The sequence below is a fragment of the Dasypus novemcinctus genome, chromosome 10 (assembly GCF_030445035.2).
Source record: "Dasypus novemcinctus isolate mDasNov1 chromosome 10, mDasNov1.1.hap2, whole genome shotgun sequence".
Lineage (NCBI taxonomy): Eukaryota > Metazoa > Chordata > Mammalia > Cingulata > Dasypodidae > Dasypus > Dasypus novemcinctus.
Window position 1 is genome coordinate 47409619 of NC_080682.1, and position 21827 is coordinate 47431445.

General features: G+C 37.0%; 1 protein-coding gene across 8 annotated transcripts in view; it reads right to left on the reverse strand.

Annotated features, from left to right (window-relative positions):
- HSD17B12 (hydroxysteroid 17-beta dehydrogenase 12) overlaps positions 1–21827 on the reverse strand; it is a 266735-nt gene that overhangs the window by 47280 nt on the left and 197628 nt on the right. For all 8 annotated transcript variants that reach the window (XM_071218088.1, XM_071218087.1, XM_058305500.2 and 5 more), the window contains 2 exons: positions 15535–15642; positions 301–365 (listed from right to left, as the gene is read on the reverse strand). In XM_071218088.1, the coding sequence (XP_071074189.1) occupies positions 301–365; positions 15535–15642 (173 nt within the window). The remainder of the gene's footprint in view (positions 1–300; positions 366–15534; positions 15643–21827) is intronic.

Genomic DNA, 21827 nt, shown 5'->3' on the forward strand with positions numbered 1-21827 from the left:
TTTGATACAATAATAAAAATAATAACCAACTAAAGTTATTATTTAATCTGGCACTGTACAAATGACGTTATAAAGATTCTCTCCTTCATTCCTTCCAGCATTGCTGTAAAGCTGCCTATTTTATGGACGAGGGAGCTGACAATGACCGTGGCTGGGATTATCCCCAGGGTAACTCAGGTAGTAAACAGAAAAGCCAGAGTGCAAATCCCAAGCAGCTCAGTCTTAATTATTACACCATATTGCCTCACTAATTCCTGCCTGAATTCTTTTTGTTACCATAATATACAGAGAAAGACTTACATTGTCCAAGTCCGAGACATTCAAAAAGGACTCAGGATACTCGTACGACGTTCCCACATTGTTAACTGAAATAAGACAAGATCATTAGCCAGGTAATAGGCATATTTTAAGATTTTAAAAAATGAATGGGATTGAAACTATCAAGACTAAAATTATATTATAAAATTACATAACATACCATTAATAGCAGGAGTAATCTTTCATACATCTTTGTATCCAAAATCTCGGCATCTGTAGCATTTTAATATTATTGATGCATTCCAAAAAGAAATATTGGATTATGCTTGTAATCTGATCTGTACGTACCTGGGCATGACTGAGTTATGACTAGGGTGTTGAGTCCCCAACCACCAAGGGGTTGGGACTCACAAAGGCAAAGAACAGAGTAGGGGGTTTCTGGTGTTGGAGTTTTGATGTTGGAGTTTGATGCTAAAGACCTAAGCTGGAGCCCAGGGAAGTCAGCACACAGAGGAAAGAGAAGCCAGCTCCAGGAAGGAAGGAACCTTGAACCCAGAGAAAAGCAAGTCCTAGGAATGTAGGAACCCAGGAAGCCTGAACCCTGGCAGACATTGGCAGCCATCTTGCTCCAAATAGACTTTGGTGAGGGAAGTAACTTACGCTTTATGGCCTGGTTAACTGTAAGCTCCTACCCCAAATAAATACCCTTTATAATGCCTGGTACCCTTTGGCTGACTAATACAACATCCTTAAAAGTCCAGTTCAATGTCACCTCCTTCATTAAGCCTTCCTGTACTTCCCATCTGGCCCCTCACAAGAGGATTTACACTCCCCACTTTGGGGTTCGTGTACTCTGCCTTTGGTAGTACAGTCATTTGTAGATAGCTTAATCCTTCTTTGGAGCTTGAATTTTCATACTATAGAAGAAAGAGCAGAAAGTACTGCAATCTATGAGGCTGGAAACTTGAGTTCTAGTTGTAACTGTTTCAGAAAATGAATGACCTGGGATTAAGACATGCACCTTGGTTTCTTCATCTCTAAAATGAAAGCTCATTTAATCATTCAATAAATACTTGCCATACACAAATATTGAAGTTCACAGAGGTGAAATAACTTGCCTAAGGTCATAGAGCAAAGCAAGGTCAGGGTTTGAATCCACGAAATTTGACTTAGGAAGCTGGCTACGCTTTCATCCAGTATGTGATTCAGAAAAATACCAGTAATAATTGAACAATGAACAGAAAACTGACAGCAATGTTTAATAAAATTGTGAATAGAAAAATTTCAGTAGTGAAAATATAATGAAATTATGATCAGTCTGTTAATGCTTATAAGGCATTATGCCAGATAAACCTGATAGTAGTAATGGTAACTTTTTCAATCGACTAACAAAATTCGCTCAGAGAAAAACCCAATACAGGTTCTATATGTAGCTTTAAAGCCAGTTACTTGAGGCTGTGATCCTAGATTCTACTTACAAAATTTGGTCAGGATGGTTTGAACAAGATCACTGAAACCTATCTGAAAACCTGTAAGCAAAGGATAATGGGAAAGCAAATTATATTCAAGTAGGATTCAGGCCAACTGGAATAGGGATAGTATATAAACAGAATTAATAACAGCAGATCTAAATCCATTTTTAGTTTGTTCAGTAGGGACTCCACCCACCTAAGGGTCCTTGGAATCAATTCTATGAAAGCTCTGTTAACAATTAAGCCAAAACTAGTTGAAAGTGAGGCTTTGTGTTTATCTGACTTTGCTTTGACCGCCTACAGAATTATAAATGATAAATAATTTATTGACAGTGTGACTAAGAAAAATAGTAATATGCCTAAATATCTGTTAAAATGCTATCCATAAGCAAAATATGCTTTACAAAGTCAATTTGCAACAATAGTATCCTCAGAAGACAAAGGTTTTACCAAATTGTAAAATTCTTCAGGGTTAAAAAAAAAAATCCCATTTCATACAGCAAATCCATTTTTCCTATAGCTAGAAAAGAAAATTTCTATTTCAGCTGTCTTTCTAGCCCATAGAAATATTAATGCTATATTTCAAAATGCTAAAGAAGCTTGAATGATATAATTATAAATCTTCTGGAATCCAGATTTTGATTTTTTTCAAAAATAATCTGGGAACTTTATAAGCAGCATTGTTGATTTTGCAATCTTAACATGTCCTACAGCAAAGGAAGCCCAGCAATATCCAAACAAAGCAGGGAAGTGTTATTCTGGTTAAGGCAGTAGTAACAACAGAAAAGTCTTCAGATCTGTCTCTGCTAATTGGGGAAAGGAAAGCATTCAAAGCTATGTACTCAGATAATGAATATATGGATATCTACTTAACAAGCCCTATTAGAAAACACGCTCCACACCTAGAACTTTAGCTCAAAGAAATAAATAGTATCATGAATAAGGACTATGCTTTTATAATAAAAAAAAAATACAGGGAAAAAAAACTGTTAAAGCTGGAATAGACCTTTCAAAGCACTGAGTCCAATTTTATGCAGGGAAGTACATGCCTGATAACGCTGGCAATTTGCCCTATACTAGAGTTCTTTACGAGACTCAAAGAATCTCTTCTGCTCTATTAGTTCCACGTTTTCCCTGTGGAATGCATGCTACTCGTAGTCTCTCTACTTCAGAGTACTACGATTTCAGAGTACAGCGAAAAACAACTGTTGCTCTGAAATAGTTATTTCTATAACTGTAGAATAGCGCGAACCTTCTAAAAAAGGCAATTCCACATTGAGACACTAGGTGGCAGCAATAACCAATTGGCAGGCTAAACTTTCTGGGAATTACAAAGGGAGGAAAACAGGCTTTGGGTAGACAAGAAGGGTGGAAATGTTTCCATTATAATTTAATCTCATTAAGAATGGGTACATACAATGCTATCTCTTTATATTACAGGATTCATTATAGGATGCACCAAACCAAACAATATCATGAAGTAATAGCATTTAAAATTAGCATTAAAAAATGTGTTCCTTAGTAGGTTTCCTTGAATTCTTAAAGTGAAGCAACAGAGACAGATTAAAATTTTTTATTCAGGGAAACAGAGGTGGCTCAAACCAATGGGCACCTCCTTCCCACATGGGAGGTCCTGGGTTCACTGCCAGTGCCTCCCCCCCCAAAAAGATGAGCACAAAACAAATGGACACAGAAAGCAGACAGCGAGCTCATACAAAAAGGCATGAGTAATAAATAAACAAACAAAAAACCTTAAAAAAAAATTTTTTTTTTAAATTCAGTGATTTGCAAAGCCCTTTTACTGGTATAACACACCATGTCTTTCAGAAAACAAAGGAAATATGTCTTGGCATTGCCAGATTAGCACAAGGATAAGGTTAAGTGGAAAGAGAAGGTGGTGGCAGGGAAGATCGGCCAGTGAACTGGGCTCACCAGCCCTCACAGAACTTCAGAAAACACTGATACAGATGATTAGTGCTGTATTTTAAAGACTCAGAAAATCCATGGAGTAATTCTGAATTTTTATATATAGTACATTATATCATATTACTTTAAAAAAATCATTTCCATATCTCCTACTTAAAAAAACAAACTATACATGTAGAATAAGGTTTGTTTCTTCTAAATTCATTTACCATGTTTTATTAGAAAACAAAAATCCCATTTGAACAACTACAGTAATAATAGAAACAACTACACACAGATCACTTTTAACCTACTTCTTTTTCCAGATCAATCAGAGACATAAAAAATTAAAGTGACTTAAAATATATTCCTAATGTTTAGGCTTTTCAATCAGTATCAAATAATACACAAGTATTTTTCTCTCCTTCCCATCATATCAAATTAGAAAATGTTAAGTTTATATTTCTGTCACATCTGTAAAACATACACCAATCCAGTTCCATCACTCAGATTAAAGACTAGAAAGAAAAAGTGATCAGAAAAAAATGTTGTCATCTTATTATACTTCAAAATAAATTTGGAAATGGTAGACTTACAGGAATGGTGTCTAAACAAAAAGGGAGAGAAACCCCACCTGTCTTAAGATTTTGAGCTAAAATGGTATAAATCTTGAAGTCCAATAGCCCCAGGTTTCAGTCCTAGATATACTATTACCAGCTCTGAACAAAAGGCAAAAGACATCATCAGGGTAAGCCTCAGTTTCCTCACTGTCCTTGTATATAAAATGGGGGCAGTAATTTAAGAAATCAAATGAGATAATATGTATAAAATCTTTAACCCAATATCTGGAACATACTAATACCTTATTAAATGGTGGATGATGAGTTTTTATTGTTGTGTGGCTATTTATTCAACATAGATTTATTGAATTCCTACTGTGTGCCGGGCACGATTCTAGTGCTGGGGATGCAGCAGGGAGTCATTTAGACAAGGTCACTGATTTTATTATACATGACCAGCTTTTGCTACATACAACCAGCATCAAAGCAGAAAGACTAAGCAAAGTTAGAGCATTGTGAAAAACAGAGCCCTGGGCTTCAGTTAACCAGAAAAGTTGTTTATAAATTCATCCAAATTGTTTCTCAACCTTATTTCATTCAACTAGATCTAGTCGTACAGTCAATAGAGTTTGGAAAGTGATGCAAAGAAAATTCCTTCTTTGCCTTATTTAACATATTGCTGTAGCTAGCATATGTTCATGCTCTGACAGATGATATTTGGAACACCATGTAAAACATTTTGCAAACTTTACAGTTTTCATATACTAGTGAGAAGCAATTTCTAAATAAAAAGTGAGTTTACAGGGCTTAAAATTTGCAGTGATTTTAATTAGAAATTAAAAATTAAGATTGAGTCTGAAGCAACACAATAGGACATTTTATTTCCTTTGTGTTTAATTATAAGTTGCTAGGTGATGCTAACTAAAAAACTAGGTAAGAACTGTCATGCATAAACTTGGAAGAGGGGATGAGGAAAAATATGACATGCCATTGGAAAATTATAGCTATAAGAAGGGACATTTGGCTATTTTGTGAATTACGGTTCAATTTACATTTCTGAAATCACAGCTAATTAACCAGTTTTAAGTTAAAGATTCTGCTTTTATTAATACAATCAGTGGTTTTTCAAGTAAAAGGGAATATACTTGGATTTCTAAAGTCTTATGCTCATTTTATTATCCCCAATTTCAGTCAACTCATTTAATGGAACAATAATATATATATACACAATATACTAATATACTAATATTACAATATACTAATGTGTCTTCTAATGTGTCTAAAAACACAAAAATTCAGGTACCTACTCTGCTTGCCATGAATGGCTAAACCAGGATTTTGCCTCATTCAACACAATGGAGACTTCCTCCAGCAAAGAAGGGCGTGTGCACAGAGATCCAACCAACTACTTTAATATCCACTCAGATTTTTCAAAGCCCTGTCAAGCTTAACATATCCCCAAAGTAGAGAATCATCATTTTCCTCTGCAGAATCTGAACCTGATGCAGAATTTCCTGTTTTAGGGAAATGGCATCCCTTTGCTCAAGTCAGAACCTGGAAGTGGCTAATTACTAGTTGTGCGACCCTGCAGAATGTGTTTAATCTAAATCCATTTCTTACCTGTAAAACGGGGACAGAAATATTAATATCTATTTTATAGGGTTGTTGAGGATTCAATGAGATTCATGTAAATGTCTTAGCATGGTATCTCACATATATAAAATGTTCAATAAATGCATACAGCTATTATTCTTCACTCCTTTTAATTTGGTCCTGTTTCCATTTCCTAAACATCTCTCTCATAAGCCCCTTCTATCTATCCCTACTGCCATTATTCTAATATAAGCCACCTTTGGACACCTTGTGTCCATTCCTTCCCTCTTCACCATAGAGGCCAGAATGATCTCTCTCAAAATTTAATATGATGTCAACTTACTACTTAAAACTCAACAATGGCTTCCCATTATCCTCTCAATAAAGTCCAAACTTACTAATCAGGTTTTCTAAGCCTCCTGTGATCTGGCCCTCCTTAATGTCCAGCATCATCTCTTGTCACTGTCCCCTTGGTAATCTGTGCCTAGACTTGCAGGTCTTCTGTTAGCTCCAACATGGCAAGTACATTGACCTTGGGGCTTTTGTATACGTGCTATTCCTTGTACCTGGGAAAACCTTCCCGCATCTCTTCTCCCAGTCTTAATCAGCCTTCAGATCTCAACTTAAGTATCACTTTTTCATGGAGACTGTCTCTGAAACTCTTAGCTACCCCAGTAGTATATTCTTTCATTACACTTGGCACAATCCCAACCACTTGTTCAATGGCTATCTTCCATGAAAGCAGGAAGAATGTCTATTTAATTTACTACTATATCCCTGGAACCTGATTTGTTAAATGAATTAATATTGATTGAATCAATCAACCATAAGAAAAGAAAGGGAAATTTCTCAAGTGTCCTAAACTCTTAAAAGGCACAAAAATCATATCTTGGTAGTAATAAAGTTTTTTCCCCCTCAAACTATCATCCTTTCATGCTCTATTAATTCTCTGTCATATCCCTAAGCTAATAGCCTCTGTTCTTTCTGAAGCTCAAGCCACTTTACACCTGGGCTTCAGAAAAAAAGGGTAAGCGGGAATATTTTGAAGCATATAAAGTTTTTCTTTGGTGCCTTCTCAATGAACTTTATTTGGCTCTTCTGTTCTTCCTCCATCTCCTTGATCATATCCACCTACCCACTATAGTTTCCTCCTTAAGTCTGTCCTCCATTCCAAAATGACTTCTCCATTTCTTCCTCTAACTGAAATAACCATTTCCTCGGGACTAGTGATCTAGCAGGAAGTAGACAGGTAAAAGCTGAATGTTCCAATCCCAATACAGGGAGAAAACTGCAACAAAAATGTTCTCCAAGTGCTTACTATAATCCATTAGGCTTAGCGGGGAAAGTGGTTACGTGGACAAGTCTAAGAAAATCAAAGATATTTTTACATTCAACTAAGGAGAAAGGAAGAGCACTAATTTAAAAATGAGGGGAACAGATGTAGCTCAAGCAGTTGAGAGCCTGCTTCCCACATGGGAAGTCCCAGGTTCGGTAGCCAGTGCCTCTTAAAAAAAACAACAAGCAAACAAATGAAAACACCAACTAAGGGAGCTGATGTGTGTCAGTGGTTGAGTGCCAGCTACCCACATACGAGGTCCTGGGTTCAGTCTCCAGTTCCTGGGACCTCAGCAACAACAACAACAACAATAAAAAGACCCACCTACCAAGTATATTAATGGAGCAAACTATCCACTTCTAAAGGGCTTAAGAAGAAAAGGAAATAATGATTCCTTGGAATCAGTGGACTTTCATTGCCTATATGTAATGTTGTCTTTTAAAATGATGCCGCAATAAATTATGGGCAATGTATATGTATGGGACCAAAAGGTCAATGAATGATAAATGGTTCTGAATACACTAAACCCATGCATCATCACAGAGCATCCTTTCCCAACCAATTCTCTTTATTTGACAACTTGTATGAACTATAGCAGTATGGGTGGTGAGGACCTTGAAAGCATTTGACCTGGGGAAACTCTTGGTCTAGATTACATTACAAGCTTGAATAAAGCTGGTGTTGATTCTTCTAGGGAAACACATAATAAGCAACTATGTTTTTCTAAGGGAACCTTACTATTATTCCTTCTGGAATAAAAAATCTCACTCTTTTTCGAAGTTAAAAAAAAAAAGTCATAGTAGTGGAATTTGAAAGAAGTATCATCTGTGGCATACTTCAAATCCTAATTTACTCCTTTGGCCTTGGTAAACTATGCCTCCCTTCAATGTATTGTGAAAAGTCCTTCAAACCAATTTGGCATAAATATGAGCACCTCTCTTGAAGAATCAAGGAAGCATTATAGCAATCACATTTTGTTAACCAATTGTTTGCTTACTGAAAGCAGTACTGATGTCATTTTCTTTAAATAGATGAATTTTTATAAGCTTTCTCAAATCTGTGTTTCTTGGCATTTGCCTGAAAGAAGACAGCAGATGCTTACTTATTTTACATAACAGTCAAGAATCCAACTTCTCAGCCTTGAGCATTTGTAGAATCTCATCAAGTTATGGTGACCTTTCCATACAAATTCACACAATTTGTGGCTGTTTTCTTTTCACTTATCTTATTGAAAACTTAATGTTTCTTTCACTACAAAGGGCTTTAATATTTTCCTTTTTAATTCAGAAAAAAATAATTTTCTTTATTAAGCACTGATAGTAGTTTGCTACGCAATGCTATTCAAATAGGAGAATGTACTTTGGTGGTTTATTTATCCTTTTGTTGTAATTAGTTTAATAATAAGTAGGAAAATTTCTTCCTATGACTTAATATGTATTCTAGATCTTACTGGAAATAAACTCATACATATATTATTATAGGGGATGTTATAAAAGTGATATTGGCATTAAGCAGAAGGGGAAGGAGAAAATTAAGATTATTTTCCCTTTACTAGATAGAGGTGGGGGTAATATGGCTCTGGATCTCTGGATGAGGATAGAGAAGGAAAAGAAAGAAGCAGAAGAGGCTACTACTTCAATCTAGGTAAACATCAGAGAAAAAACATATGCATCAGACACACACCCCCACCACCACCACACACACAAGTTCTAAAGGGTTAAACCCACATTACAGGAGAAAAAATAAGAATAGACTTAAGATGTGACACAGTACTATGATAAAACATAGATCACAGAGGTGTTTGGATAGTTCCCTCAAAAATCTTGACAAATTAAAATGACAATGCAATAAGTGAAAGATATTTACTAATAACGGGCAATAATAATTTTGTAAGCTTATTATGATTATGGAGGCAGTTGTGAAAGAGTTGGCTGAAGACTAAGGATTAACCCAGTTAATAAGGTAATGTATGTGAAAGTGCTGCAATAAACTTCAAAGGATTATGTAAATGTTAGCTATAATTATTTTTTATTATTGATCTGAAAGCAATTAGAAATCAAAAACAAAGTTATAGTGCGTGTGTTTTAATAAGTACTCAATCAGAACTGCTTGATTACAGTGTAAATGTTAAAGCAAGATCTCTCAGTTTCAGCATTATTGACTTCTGGGGCTGATTATTCTTTGCGAGGGGCTGTCCAATGCATTGTCGAATATTCAGCAACACATCATCAGAAGCCAGTAGTAACAACAAGAAATATATGAGGGTATTGCTAGGCATTGCAAAATTGTCCCCAGGTGAGAACCACTTAAAGCAAAAGAAAAATCTAGAAATTATATTTAAGGCTCTCCCACACAAACTGAGGGTGAGAGAAAGCCAAGATGAACTAGAGCTGCGGTGTCTAATACAGTAGCCACTAGCTACACGTCAGATAGGTTTAAGTATAACACACACTAGATTTCAAAATTTAGCACTAAAAAAAGAATGTGAAATATCTGAATAATTTTTTAGACTAACTATATGCTAACATGGTATTTTGGATATAGTGGCTAAATAAAATATGTTGTTAAAATTAACTTCACTCATTTTTATTTACTTTTTTTAAAATGTGGCTATTAGAAATAAAAAATTTACATATGTAGCTCACAATATATTTCTACTGTCAAAAGGATGAATATTAGGAGTAGACGTGGATCAAGCAGTTGGGCACCCAACTCCCACATGGTAGTTGGGCACCCATTTGGGTGCCTCCTAAGGGAGACGAGCAGACAATAAGCAGACACAATGAGCAGACACAACAAGCAGATATATGAAAGAGCTATCTTGGGGGGGTGGGGATAACTAACTAAATAAATAAATAAAAGGGTGAATATTGTATGGTTTTTCTGATATGAACTAAATACAATGAGTTGGGAAGCAAATTTTGCTCAAATGATAGAGCGTCCACCTACCACATGGGAGGTCTAGGGTTCAAACCCAGGGCCTCCTGATCATTGTGGCGAGATGGCCCACACACAGTGCTGATGCGCACAAGGGTGCTGTGCCATGCAGGGGTGTCCCCTGCGTAGGGGAGCCGCATGCACAAGGAGTGCGCCCCGTACGGAGAGCCACCCTACATGAAAAAAGCACAGCCTGCCCAGGAATGGTGCCGCACACATGGAGAGCTTACGCAGCAAGATGACACAACAAAAAAGAGATGCAGTTTCCCAATGCCACTGACAAGAATACAAGCGGACACAGAAGAACACACACAGCGAATGGACACAGAAAGCAGACAATGGGGGGTGGGGAGAGAAATAAATCTTAAAAAAAATAAATACAATGAGCAGATTTACAGAGTTGGTCTATAGACTGCAGGTTGGTGGGAAATGGAATGTAAGAAGAGAAGGGGAAAAGATGCTGGATGTACACAGAACGTTTAATAGGGTCAAATATAAATACACAGTGATGGCTGGACTTGATGGTGACACATATTAAGAAGAATGTAACAAACTGTTGATGTATGGATGTAATTGTGGCTGAAACAAGTAGTCTAGGAAGATTAATGTTAGTTGAAAGACAGCCAGAGGATAATATTGGGAATATATAACAATGACCGTGGAAAGGGATAAGGCTTATGATTAATAACATAAATACAAGAATCTTCTTTTACTATAGGGTGTTAAGAATGAGGTGGCACATTGGCTGAGCCATCTCTTCCCGTTCCTAATAAAGCTTATAAATGTGTGCTGATGTCTAGGCATCTGAATATGTTGGTGAATTTATTCTGAGGGCCAATTTCTCTCTTTTGCTAAACTCTATCTCCAGCCCTGAGCTATACTGAAACCTACACCTATGTATTCAACTATCAACTTAACAACCCCACTCAGACATCCTAGAGGATCCCTAAATTTAAATGACTTGAGTTCTGGGAAGATGGCAACAGAATAGGCAGGCAGGGCTCAATAAATGGAGAAAGGGCCAAAAGCTATCTGAGTAACCTGCTTTGGAGTCAGCAGATGAAGACAGTGCTGTGCATCCCCCAGGAGGGCAAGGAACTGAGAGATGAAGAACCTAAAACATCAACTGTGAGTTACTAAATCCCCTGGCAGCCAGGAAGGGCACCTATCCCCCACCCCCAAGGCATGCAGCTTGGATAAAACCTATTGTCCATAGCAGCCAACTGAGAGGAGAAGAGGTGTCTTCCTCCATGGGAAAAGGAAGGGTGTGGCAAAGGGTGGAGAGTGGTTTCTCTTCAGTGAATTTGGCCAGCAGAGCCTGCTCTGAATCTCAGCTCTGTCCAGACCAGAAACACAGGCAAGCAGAGGTTGAAAAATATACCTCCCTGGGAAAGGTTTGCTGACAAGAGCTATCTGCTTGAGAAACTGCAAGAGGAAAAACTGCTTTTAGGTCTCTCTTAGTCCAATATTTCTTAGAGAAAATATGCATCCCATTAGTGAGTCCATGGCCCTATTTTGATAACTTGATCTGGAAAATTTTAAAAACTCAAAATAAGTTGAACCCAAAATCAAAGGAAAGTCATGAAAAAAAACCACAAAACCCTAGGCAAAAGAGAGAAATTGACCATGAGGGTAAATGCAACAACATACTCAGATGCCTAGACATCAACAAAAAATTACAAGCCATACTAGGAAACAGGAACAGCTGGCCCAGACAAAGGAACAAACCAAATATCTAAATGAGATACAGCATTCAGAACAACTCATCAATGATAACCACATAAATCTCCTAAATCAACTGAAAGAATTGAAGTAAAGCATGACTAAAAGAGATAAAAAAGTATATTAAGAAGGCACGAGGTGAGCATAAAAAACAATTTGAAAGCCTGCAAAGTAAAGTAACAGAGCTTATGGGAAGGAAAGATACAATGGATGAAATAAAAAACATATTAGAGGCATATAGCAGCAGATTTGAATTGCTCAAAGACAGAATTAGTGATATCAAGTACAGAACATCTGAAATTGAAGACAGTAGAACAGAAAGAAAAAAAAATAGGAAAAAAAAGACAGGGTCTCAGGGAATTGAATGATAATGTGAAACATTCAAGTGTACACATTATCGTGTCCCAGAAGGGGAAAAGAATTGGAAAAGGAGCAGAAAGAATATTTGGTAAAATGAGGACAAAACTTCCCAACTCTTATGAAAGACATAAATATCAATATTTAAGAAGAACAATGTACCCCAAACAGAATAAATCTGAACAGACATACTCCGAGACACCTACTATTCAGAATGACAAATATCAGAGATAATGAAAGGATTCCTAAAGCAGCAGGAGAAAAGCAAAGCATCACATAAAAGGGAAACTCAGTAAGATTAAGTACCAACCTGTCATCAGAAACCATGGAGGCGAGAAGAAAGTAGCATGATGTATTCAAGGTACTGAAAGAGAAAAACCGGCAGCCAAGAATTCTATATCGGACAAAACTGTCCTTCAAAAATGAGGGTGACTTTAAAGTCTCATAGATGAACAAAAACTGAGAAAGTATGGTACCAAAAGACCAGAATTTTAAGAGATATTAAAGGGAGTGCTGAAGCCTGAAAGGAAAAAACAAGGGCAAGAGACTTGGAGAAGAGTATAGAAATGAAGATTATTAGTAAGGGTAAATTAAAGGGTAAAAAGACAGACAATAGTAAGATATGACAACAGAAAGCCAAAAGATAAAATGGACAACTGTACTAGACCTAACAGACATTTAAGGAGCAATACACCCCAAAACAGCAGGATTTATATTCTTCTTAAGTGCTCATGGATCCTTCTCCAGGATAGACTATATGCTGATGCAGCATGATGACGCAACAAAAAGAGACACAGATTCCCGGTACCACCGAGAATTCAAGAGGACGCAGAAGAACAGGTAGTGAACGGATAGAGAGAGCAGACAACGGGGGGTGGGGGCGTGAAGGGAGAGAAATAAATAAAATAAATATTTTTTTAAAAAAGACAATCTAATATCAATTTTGCACAAGCTCTTCCAAAAAAACTGAGCAAGAAAGCACACTACCAACCTCATTCTATGATGCCAACATCACCCTAATACCAAAACCAGATAAAAATACAACGAAATAGAAAATCACTGATCAATATCTCTAATGAATATAGAAGCGAAAATACCTGTAAACCAAATCAAAATCACATTAAAAGAAATATACATCACTATCAAGTGGATTTTATACCAGGTATGAAAGGGTTTTTCTACAGAAGAAAATCAATTAGTGTAATAAACCATATTAATAAATGGAAGAAAAAAACACCTGATCCTCTCGACTGATGCAGAAAAGGCATTTGACAAAATATAGCGTTGTTTCTTGATAAAAACTACTCAAAAGATAGGAATAGAAGGAAGCTTTCTAATATGGTAAAGTGTATATATGAAAAACTTAGAGGTAGCATTGCACGCAATGGTAAAAAACTGAAAGCTTTCCCTCTGAGATCAGGAACAAGACAAGGACGCCCACTGTCATCACTGTTACTCAAAATCGTGCTAGAAGCTCTAGCTAGAGCAATTAGGCTAGATAAAGAAATAAAGAAATAAAAGGCATCCAAATAGGAAAGGAAGAAATAAAACTTTTACTATTCACTGACAATATGATCCTATTTCTAGAAAATCCTGAAAAATCTACAACAAAGCTACTAGAACTAATAGATGAGTTCATCAAAGTGGTGGGGTAAAAGATTAATATGGAAAAACCAACAGCATTTCTATACATTACTGATGAACAACCTGAGGGGGAAATCAGAAAAAAAAAATTCCATTTATAATAGCAACTAAAAGAAATAATTATAATGTGTATATTTGTGCATTTCACACTGTCATTCAATTCCAAGATCCCGTTCCATTTTTTCTATTCTTTTCTTTTTCTGTTCTCCTATCTTTTTAATTTCAGATATTCTGTCCTTGATATCACTAATACTGTTCTCTATTAATTCAATCTGCTATTATTATATGCACCTAATGTATTTTTAATCTCATCCATTGTGTCTCTCATTCCCATAAACTCTGTTACTTTTCTTTGCAATTTGACATTGCTCTTTATGTTCACCCAGTGTCTTCTTAATATCCTTTATGTCTTTATTCATATTTTCCTTCAACTCACTGATTTAGGAGATTTGTGTGATTATCATTGATTAGTTGTCTGAAATCCTGTGCCTCACTGAGATTTTTTGTTTGTTCCTTCGGCTGGGCCATCTCTTCCTCTTTCTTAGTATGGCTTGCAATTTTTTGCTGATGTCTAGGCATGTGAATATGTTGCTGAATTTACCGTGATAGTCACTTTCTCTCTTTTGCCTAGTGGTTTTGTTTCACTGCTCTGCTTTGATTTTCAGTTCAACTGTTCTAAGTCTTTAAAATCGCCCAGCTTAAGTTATCAAAATAGGGACAGGAACTCACTAATTGGGCACAGGATAGCCCCCAGGAGTTTGGGAAAAAAGATGCCTAAAATCAGTTTTTTTCCTTGCCGCTTCCTGACAGGCCAGCAGGTGGTGCTCATCCGCAAATCTTTCCACAGAGGTGACTCTTTCAATCTCCTTTTGACAGTGCATCTAGCCTGGCCAGAGCCAAGATTCAAAGTAGGCTCTGCTGGCCAAATTCACTGAAGAGAAACCACTCTCCACCCTTTGCCACACCTTCCCTCTTCCCAGGAAGATAGACGTCTGCTCTACTCTCAGACTGCAGTGAGCCATATGTTTTATCCAAAGCAGGTCCCTCAGACAGCTTTTTGCCCTTCCTCCATTTTTTCTGTCAGAGAGTTGAGCTCTGCCTACCCATTCCAATGTCATCTTCCCAGAAGTCTCACCGTCACATTTTATGTAACCTTAGGCAAGTCACTAATCTCTCTAAGTCACATACTCCCAAATGGGGCCATATTTCCCCCAACAAGGCAAACACTGGCTATCATGTGGGAGGGAGTAAAGAAATCTTACTCTTTTTTGTGTATAATACACAGCTATAGATATTCAGTATATGACAAGATATACAGTATATTTGCATATTTCTCAGCAAAGGTAAGGGATAAAATTAGAAAAATAATGTCTATAAAGCCTCCTCAGGGGGTCAATAATGAATAAAAGGTTGAAAAACACTGCTCTAAGCTTTCATTTCCTTGGTTGTAAAGCAGGTCAGCATTACCCATCTTAATAGATTATTATATCACTCTATCTAAATAGAGAGAGAATGAGAGACTGGAAATAAAGCAGACAGGGAAAAACAGGCAAAACTGTAGAAAAGACATTGTCATAACTGAAAAAACAAAAATTCAAATGCATATAGATCAAGATCATCTAAGCATCAAGTATATTAACAAGACAATTTTCTTCTCACTAGTTATTTTACCAAATGAACATCTAACACTCAATGTAAAGCTTTAGTAAAATAAATGTAAGGAGACTCTAAAAATATAGAAGATACAAACCTAGGATACCAATTTCAAGACCTTCTAAGCCTCTTTTAATTGTATCATAAATATCTACTGATCCAAAGTCAGCAGCAATGGTCCTTGTTTCCACTTTGAATTTTTCTCCTAGGGGAAGGGGAGACAAAAATGGGAAGAGATAAGGAAAATTAATACATGGTAATTAATATGAAAGCATTTGATGGCAATATCCACTCAAACTCCTTTCCCCTCCCCCCCCCCCCAGTTTACTATGAAATTTAAACAAGGATAATTTTAAACAATCATGAAACTGTCAAAGAAATAATAGAATCAACACATTAGTTCTGCAATGAAAAGTCCAATGTTGTCACAGAGCTGGCTAAATGTTCCTTAATTCAGGTAGGGGAGGGGGAGAGAAAAAAAAGTTCCTTAATTAGTTCTCCTTCTACAAATCAATACTGATATCTAATTTTTATTTTATTTTTAAAATTTATTTTATGATAGCTAATATTTAGGCCCATAGATACAAATAATAAAACATGATTCATATCATATGTTATGTAGTCTTTTTTTTCTTTGAGGTACTCAGGGCCAGGGATTGAAGCCGGGACCTTATATGTGGGAAGCAGGCACTCAATCACCGATTCCCATCAGCTTCCCTGAGTTGGTTTTTTCATTTGTTTTGTTTTGTTTGTTTTTGTTTTTTCAGGAGGCATGAGGTACCGGGAACCCAATCTGGGACCTCCCATGTGGAAGAGGCAGGCACTCAACCACTTGAGCCATATCTGCTCCCTGTTATGTAGTCTTTTCTGTTATTTTTTCTTTTTTTTTAATTGTATTTTTTTGAAGATACATAGATCACAAAAAATGTTACATTAAAAAATATAAGAGGTTCCCACATACCCCACACCCCACCCACCCCATTCCTCCCATATAACCTCTTTCATCATTGTGGCACGCTCATTGCATTTGGTGAATACATTTTGGAGCACTGCTGTACCATATGTATAATAGTTTACATTGTTGTTTACACTCTCCCCCAGTCCATTCAGTGGGTTCTGGCAGGATACGTTATGTAGTCTTTAAAATACTACCGGCACTATGACTTTAATTGCAAATTGATGCTTCATAGTTTCAGGAAGAAGTCTTTATATTGCAAAATATTTTATAGTATAATATGTGAAGCAAAAAAAATCTGTTATTAAAATGGAAATAAAGTGAATATGATCTTTATTGTAATTTAGAAACTTGGTTAATAGTTAATACACCACTATTTTTAAAAATATATACAAAATGCACAGTAACATAGCTAAAAAAAAAACGACACAAGAAAGAACTAGTGTTCTACTTTGCACAGGACTACTCACTAAAGGTCCAAATGGACCTAAGAGAAATACCTTAGGGACAAGATCCTGGAGGAACAACAGGCATCTAAGGCAATGCACACATAATGTCTACTTCAGCTTCTACCAGTTCCATTTGAGGAGACAGCTGGACTTTGAGGTTAGATGAACTTGAGTATGAATTTAAGTTCCACATTTACTGCCAAGCGACTTTGAGCAAGTCACACAGCCTGACTGAGCCTCAGCATTCTCTTGTGAAAAGCAAAGCAAGGCTTAGTGATACCGACCCGGCACACAGGAAGTGCTTCATAATGTAAGTTTTCCCTCCCCCCTCCCCAACCATCCCGTTCTCCCTTCACTAGTGAAATCTAGTAGGCTAGGAGTTATCATTTGGAACTTGATGGGAATGCAAAAGAATTAATTTTTAAAATCTAGCTTCCAAAAATAAAATTTCTTGCAGTCCAAGTCTATGTTGCCTCATCACAGACTATGCAGCACTAATCCACAAAGGAAGTATCCATTCTTGATCTAATAGGATTTATGTCTAAAATTAAACAGTTGGCTCATAAGAGATTTGATTCTTAGAGTTAATGAAAAGTACTGGCCCCAGATAGAAATCCATGAGTAAACTGGAGAAGAGAATAACTGACCTAGAAAATACCTTATCTGATCTTAAAGGTATACTTATTATTCTAATATGAACAGACTATGAGTGTGAATGTTCATGTAATGGAGAACCAGACACTGACCAGTCATTTTATAAGAGTTGGTTTAACACGTCTTAATATAATGGTTCATGGAATTAATCATCAGTAAATAAAATATATTCTCTTTATTATAACCACAGAGTCACAAGGGGAAAAAAAAGATCTAAGAAAGGCTGAAGAATACCTTTTAGTAAAACTAAAACTTTATCCAGGAATAAAGTAAGACAAATTTACCTATTTATGTTGAGAAAAGCAAAGTATTTTTCCACACTAGCACTAAGTACTGACATTTAGGAAAATTCCTCTGTAGTGACAAAAGCCACTTCACACAACCCCAGAATCATATTTACTTTTATATCATACAGAATTGGGTCAATATACTTAAATTATAGTCTTATATAGATGTGCCGCTAAAAAAATTCAATGACACTTTAGGGAAGAATGTTATTTAATCATGAACCCCCGAGTGAGCTCTTTCTTTGTGTTCACATCAGGATAAGAAAACAGCTTCTGATGCAAGTTTTTCTAGATAATTAACATTTCTCAATTTATACTTGAACCACCCTGAATCATGTCCTAGCCTAGTTCACACTTTTTTTTTTTTCTTACCAATTTTACTTTTCACGGCTTCTATTGTGGAGTTCTTCTCTTTTCACATGGGTCAGATCAAGTCTTCCCTCTCCTTTCAAGTCTTTGGCAACACTAATACTTCTCAGAACTCATCTCCAACTCTGCTCCCTGCACCATGGCTCCCCCAGCTCTAGGCAGAGTGGTCCCCTTGCTCTCCCGACTATTCTCAGGGCTTTTGCTCGTACTGTTCCCTCTGCCCAGAATGCTGTTCCGTACCCCTTGTTTCTGATGGGTCTTTGAGCAAATGTTACCTTCTCAGAGAAGCCTTCCTTGGCCACCTTTTAAAAAGCTGCAACCATCCTTTCCTTAGAACTCCTTATCCCCTTCCTTGCTTTATTTTATTCTATAGCACATATCAACTTCTAACATACCGTATATATTTTAATAATGTGTTTGTTGTCTGTCTGCCCCACTAGAATTAAGCTTCATGAAGTCAAGTATTTGGGTCTGTTTTATTCAGTTGCTCAGCAATGTCATGAAGGTACAGGGAGTTTTTCTACCTTCCTCTCTTATTCTCTTAGGCTCCCCTTCTGGTTTCAAGAAAAAGCATTCTAAGCATTATATTCAATGGCAATGTTCAGAGGCATAAATGGGATGGCTCTGTTATAGAAAGCCCCTTTTATAGAAAATTTTGCAGAAAACTTCCCCAGAAGAATCCAGCAGACTCCTCACATTTTCTTTCCCAGGAATATGACACAAGCATGCTCTAGACCAAGCACAAAGTTGGGCTTTTGAGGTTGACATGAACTGAACCCCTCCCCAAGTTACGTGAATCAGAAATAGCAATAAATATATAAAAATACAGCAGGAACACCTGACAGATGTTCTAAGAGGCTGAAGTGGGAGGTAGCTGGCTCCTTTAAGAACTGGAGGTGTAAATCCAAGCATCTTCCTTCTTCCCGTAGCCTGTCACCACTCATCTGACCCTGCTAACAGAAGCCAAGACTGATGGACAAGAATCCTCTAATTTCAAAAACCAGCACAGGGATGCATTAAGCACCTGGAACAGAAATAGGTACCAGATATACATGACACAACCCCCGTTTTACCCTCACCACCTCTCAACCCAAACCTCTTCATAAGATCTCCAGTCCACATTCAGCAATGGCCACTGCAGGGGAAGAACAAGAACTTTACCAAACCTTTGGAGGGGTACTTCTAGGTTCTCTGATTCTTGACCTGCCACAAGGCCCAAGGAATGACGTACTTTGTCACATTATGAGGTCAAGCCTTTACCCCAGGGTAGGAGCTCTAATAAGTTCAAACCAATAACCTACGGGTGGTATAGGATAAAGATAAACAGATCTCGATTTGGAGGTTGCAATGGACAAGAGGAGATTTATTCAATCCCCCCTTCAAAGAAATTCTTGTTGCCCAGCTGCTAGGAGTATCAGAAGCAGACAGCCTTCAAGTATCAGTCCCTTCAGGGATTTTCCTCAGTAGCAGAAAGCTGTCTCGTCCAAGATCATGCTCTTTCTGTGAAGTTCACATCCAATGACTGTCTAGATGGAAGGCAAAAGCTATCAGACTGCTTATATGTACTGGGTTCAGATTCAGGAATTACAGTCTGCTCACTATCTTATTTTTATGTTCTTTCATAATGCCCTGGTTCTAATTATTCTAGCTTTATAATGGGTTTTGATATCCCATTATAGGAGTGCATGACTCCTTTTATTCTCCTTTTTCATAAGTTTATTGCTCACTTTACCTGTTTAGTCTTAACTCTTATAGAAACTGCATTAAGCACTTCAATTAAATTAATGGAGAATGACAATGTGACATTCCCTCCAGAAGCTCCTTTTTTTCCCAAGTGTTTTTTTTTAAATGCCTCACTTAAACTCCTTTTTTTAAAAAAGATTTATTTATTTATTTCCCCTCCCCCCCCCACCCCGGTTGTCTGTTCTCTGTGTCTATTTGCTGCGTCTTCTTTGTCCGCTTCTGTTGTTGTCAGCGGCACAGGAATCTGTGTTTCTTTTTTTGTTGCGGCATCTTGTTGTGTCAGTTCTCCGTGTGTGTGGCACCATTCCTGGGCAGGCTGCACTTTCTTCCGCACTGGGCGGCTCTCCTTACAGGGTGCACTCCTTGTGCATGGGGCTCCCCTACACGGGAACACCCCTGCGTGGCACGGCACTCCTTGCACGCATCAGCACTGCGCATGGGCCAGCTCCACATGGGTCAAGGAGGCCCAGGGTTTGAACCACGGACCTCCCATGTGGTAGAGAGATGCCCTAACCACTAGGCCAAGTCCAACGCCTCACATTAACTCTTGTAGTTGCAAATTCTTCAAATATTTAAAGAATTTTTAAAGTCCATTTATTAGGATACTATACATCATGATGCAAAGATATTCAGCACTGTTGATGATTCCTATTGACTTAACTCATTTTTTGAAATTGGACAGGCTAGCATTATGATATTCTCAATGGAAATGGAGGCAGAAAATTAGCTCTGGCTTAAAAGTAGGAGTGAAGCTAAGAAATAGCTGTGCTGATACTATTCATTGCCATTTTATTTACTGCTCCATTGAAAAACACACAACTACAATTATAAAATAATAAGAACCAAGTATTATTTATAACTGTTATTTATAATTAATGTTCCCACTGGCCTTCAAGCATAGGTGTCCCACTCCTAGTTGCATTGCTATTTTTTACTGGGAGTATCCTGAATTAGTTCAGGGTCAAGTTTGGAATTGAAAAAGAAGGAACTGCATCCACAAGTAGTTTGACAAGGCTGAAATACCTCTCAAAATTAAAAGTGACACATTCTTAGGTTCAAACCTAGAAAGGTCACGAACATATTCAAAACAGCCTTATGTTTAACATATGCCTAGGTCTGGCCATCATTTTCATTTTTCTCAACAAATCAGTATTTCCTTTTAATTTTAACAGTCTTTCTCTAAGAATAATTTTAGAGGTTCTGGAAAGATATTTTTTTTCCCTAGGTAGCTAGGGATATTAGGTCTGAGACTGCTACAAGAGAGGTCTAATCTACATAAATTTGTGCAGTATTTATTTATAATTTTTCTATTAAGAAAAACCAAAAATAATATATTGATTCTCCATTGTCCCTGTATCTACTTCAAATAAGCAATCTGTTTTCTGCCCCTCTACCCCCCGCCAAGTTTCAGGCACTATTCATTGAAATTCTTCTTACATTCCCTCTTCCCTATCTTTTCCGTATATAAAATCCCATTCATCCTTTAAGATTCAAGTTGTGCCACCAACTCTGTCATGACATAGTCATGATTCCCATTTCCTCCAAGGTAGAGCTACTTCTTTTCTCGGCTGTTTTCCTAAAGACCTCTATATAATCCTATTAAACACTTACCATAAAATACTATGCAAAGAGTCATTTTCGAATAAACCGGTATGATTTCTTTGTCATCTTGATATTCTCAGCACCTAGCACAATGCCTAGCACATAGCTGAGGAGACTCAAATGTCTGCTGAATTTAGAGTAAACACATCTAGGCTGATGTAGCTGATTTACTAACATCACCTTCTCAATACTTCTTGAACTCTTTCACATAGAAATAAAACTATATGTTGGTAAAAGATGTCTATAGAAGACAAAACATAAGGTACTATCAGGCATTTTTAAATGTAAGATAAATTGAGAGACAACTCAATTCTTCCATCTCTCATGCATG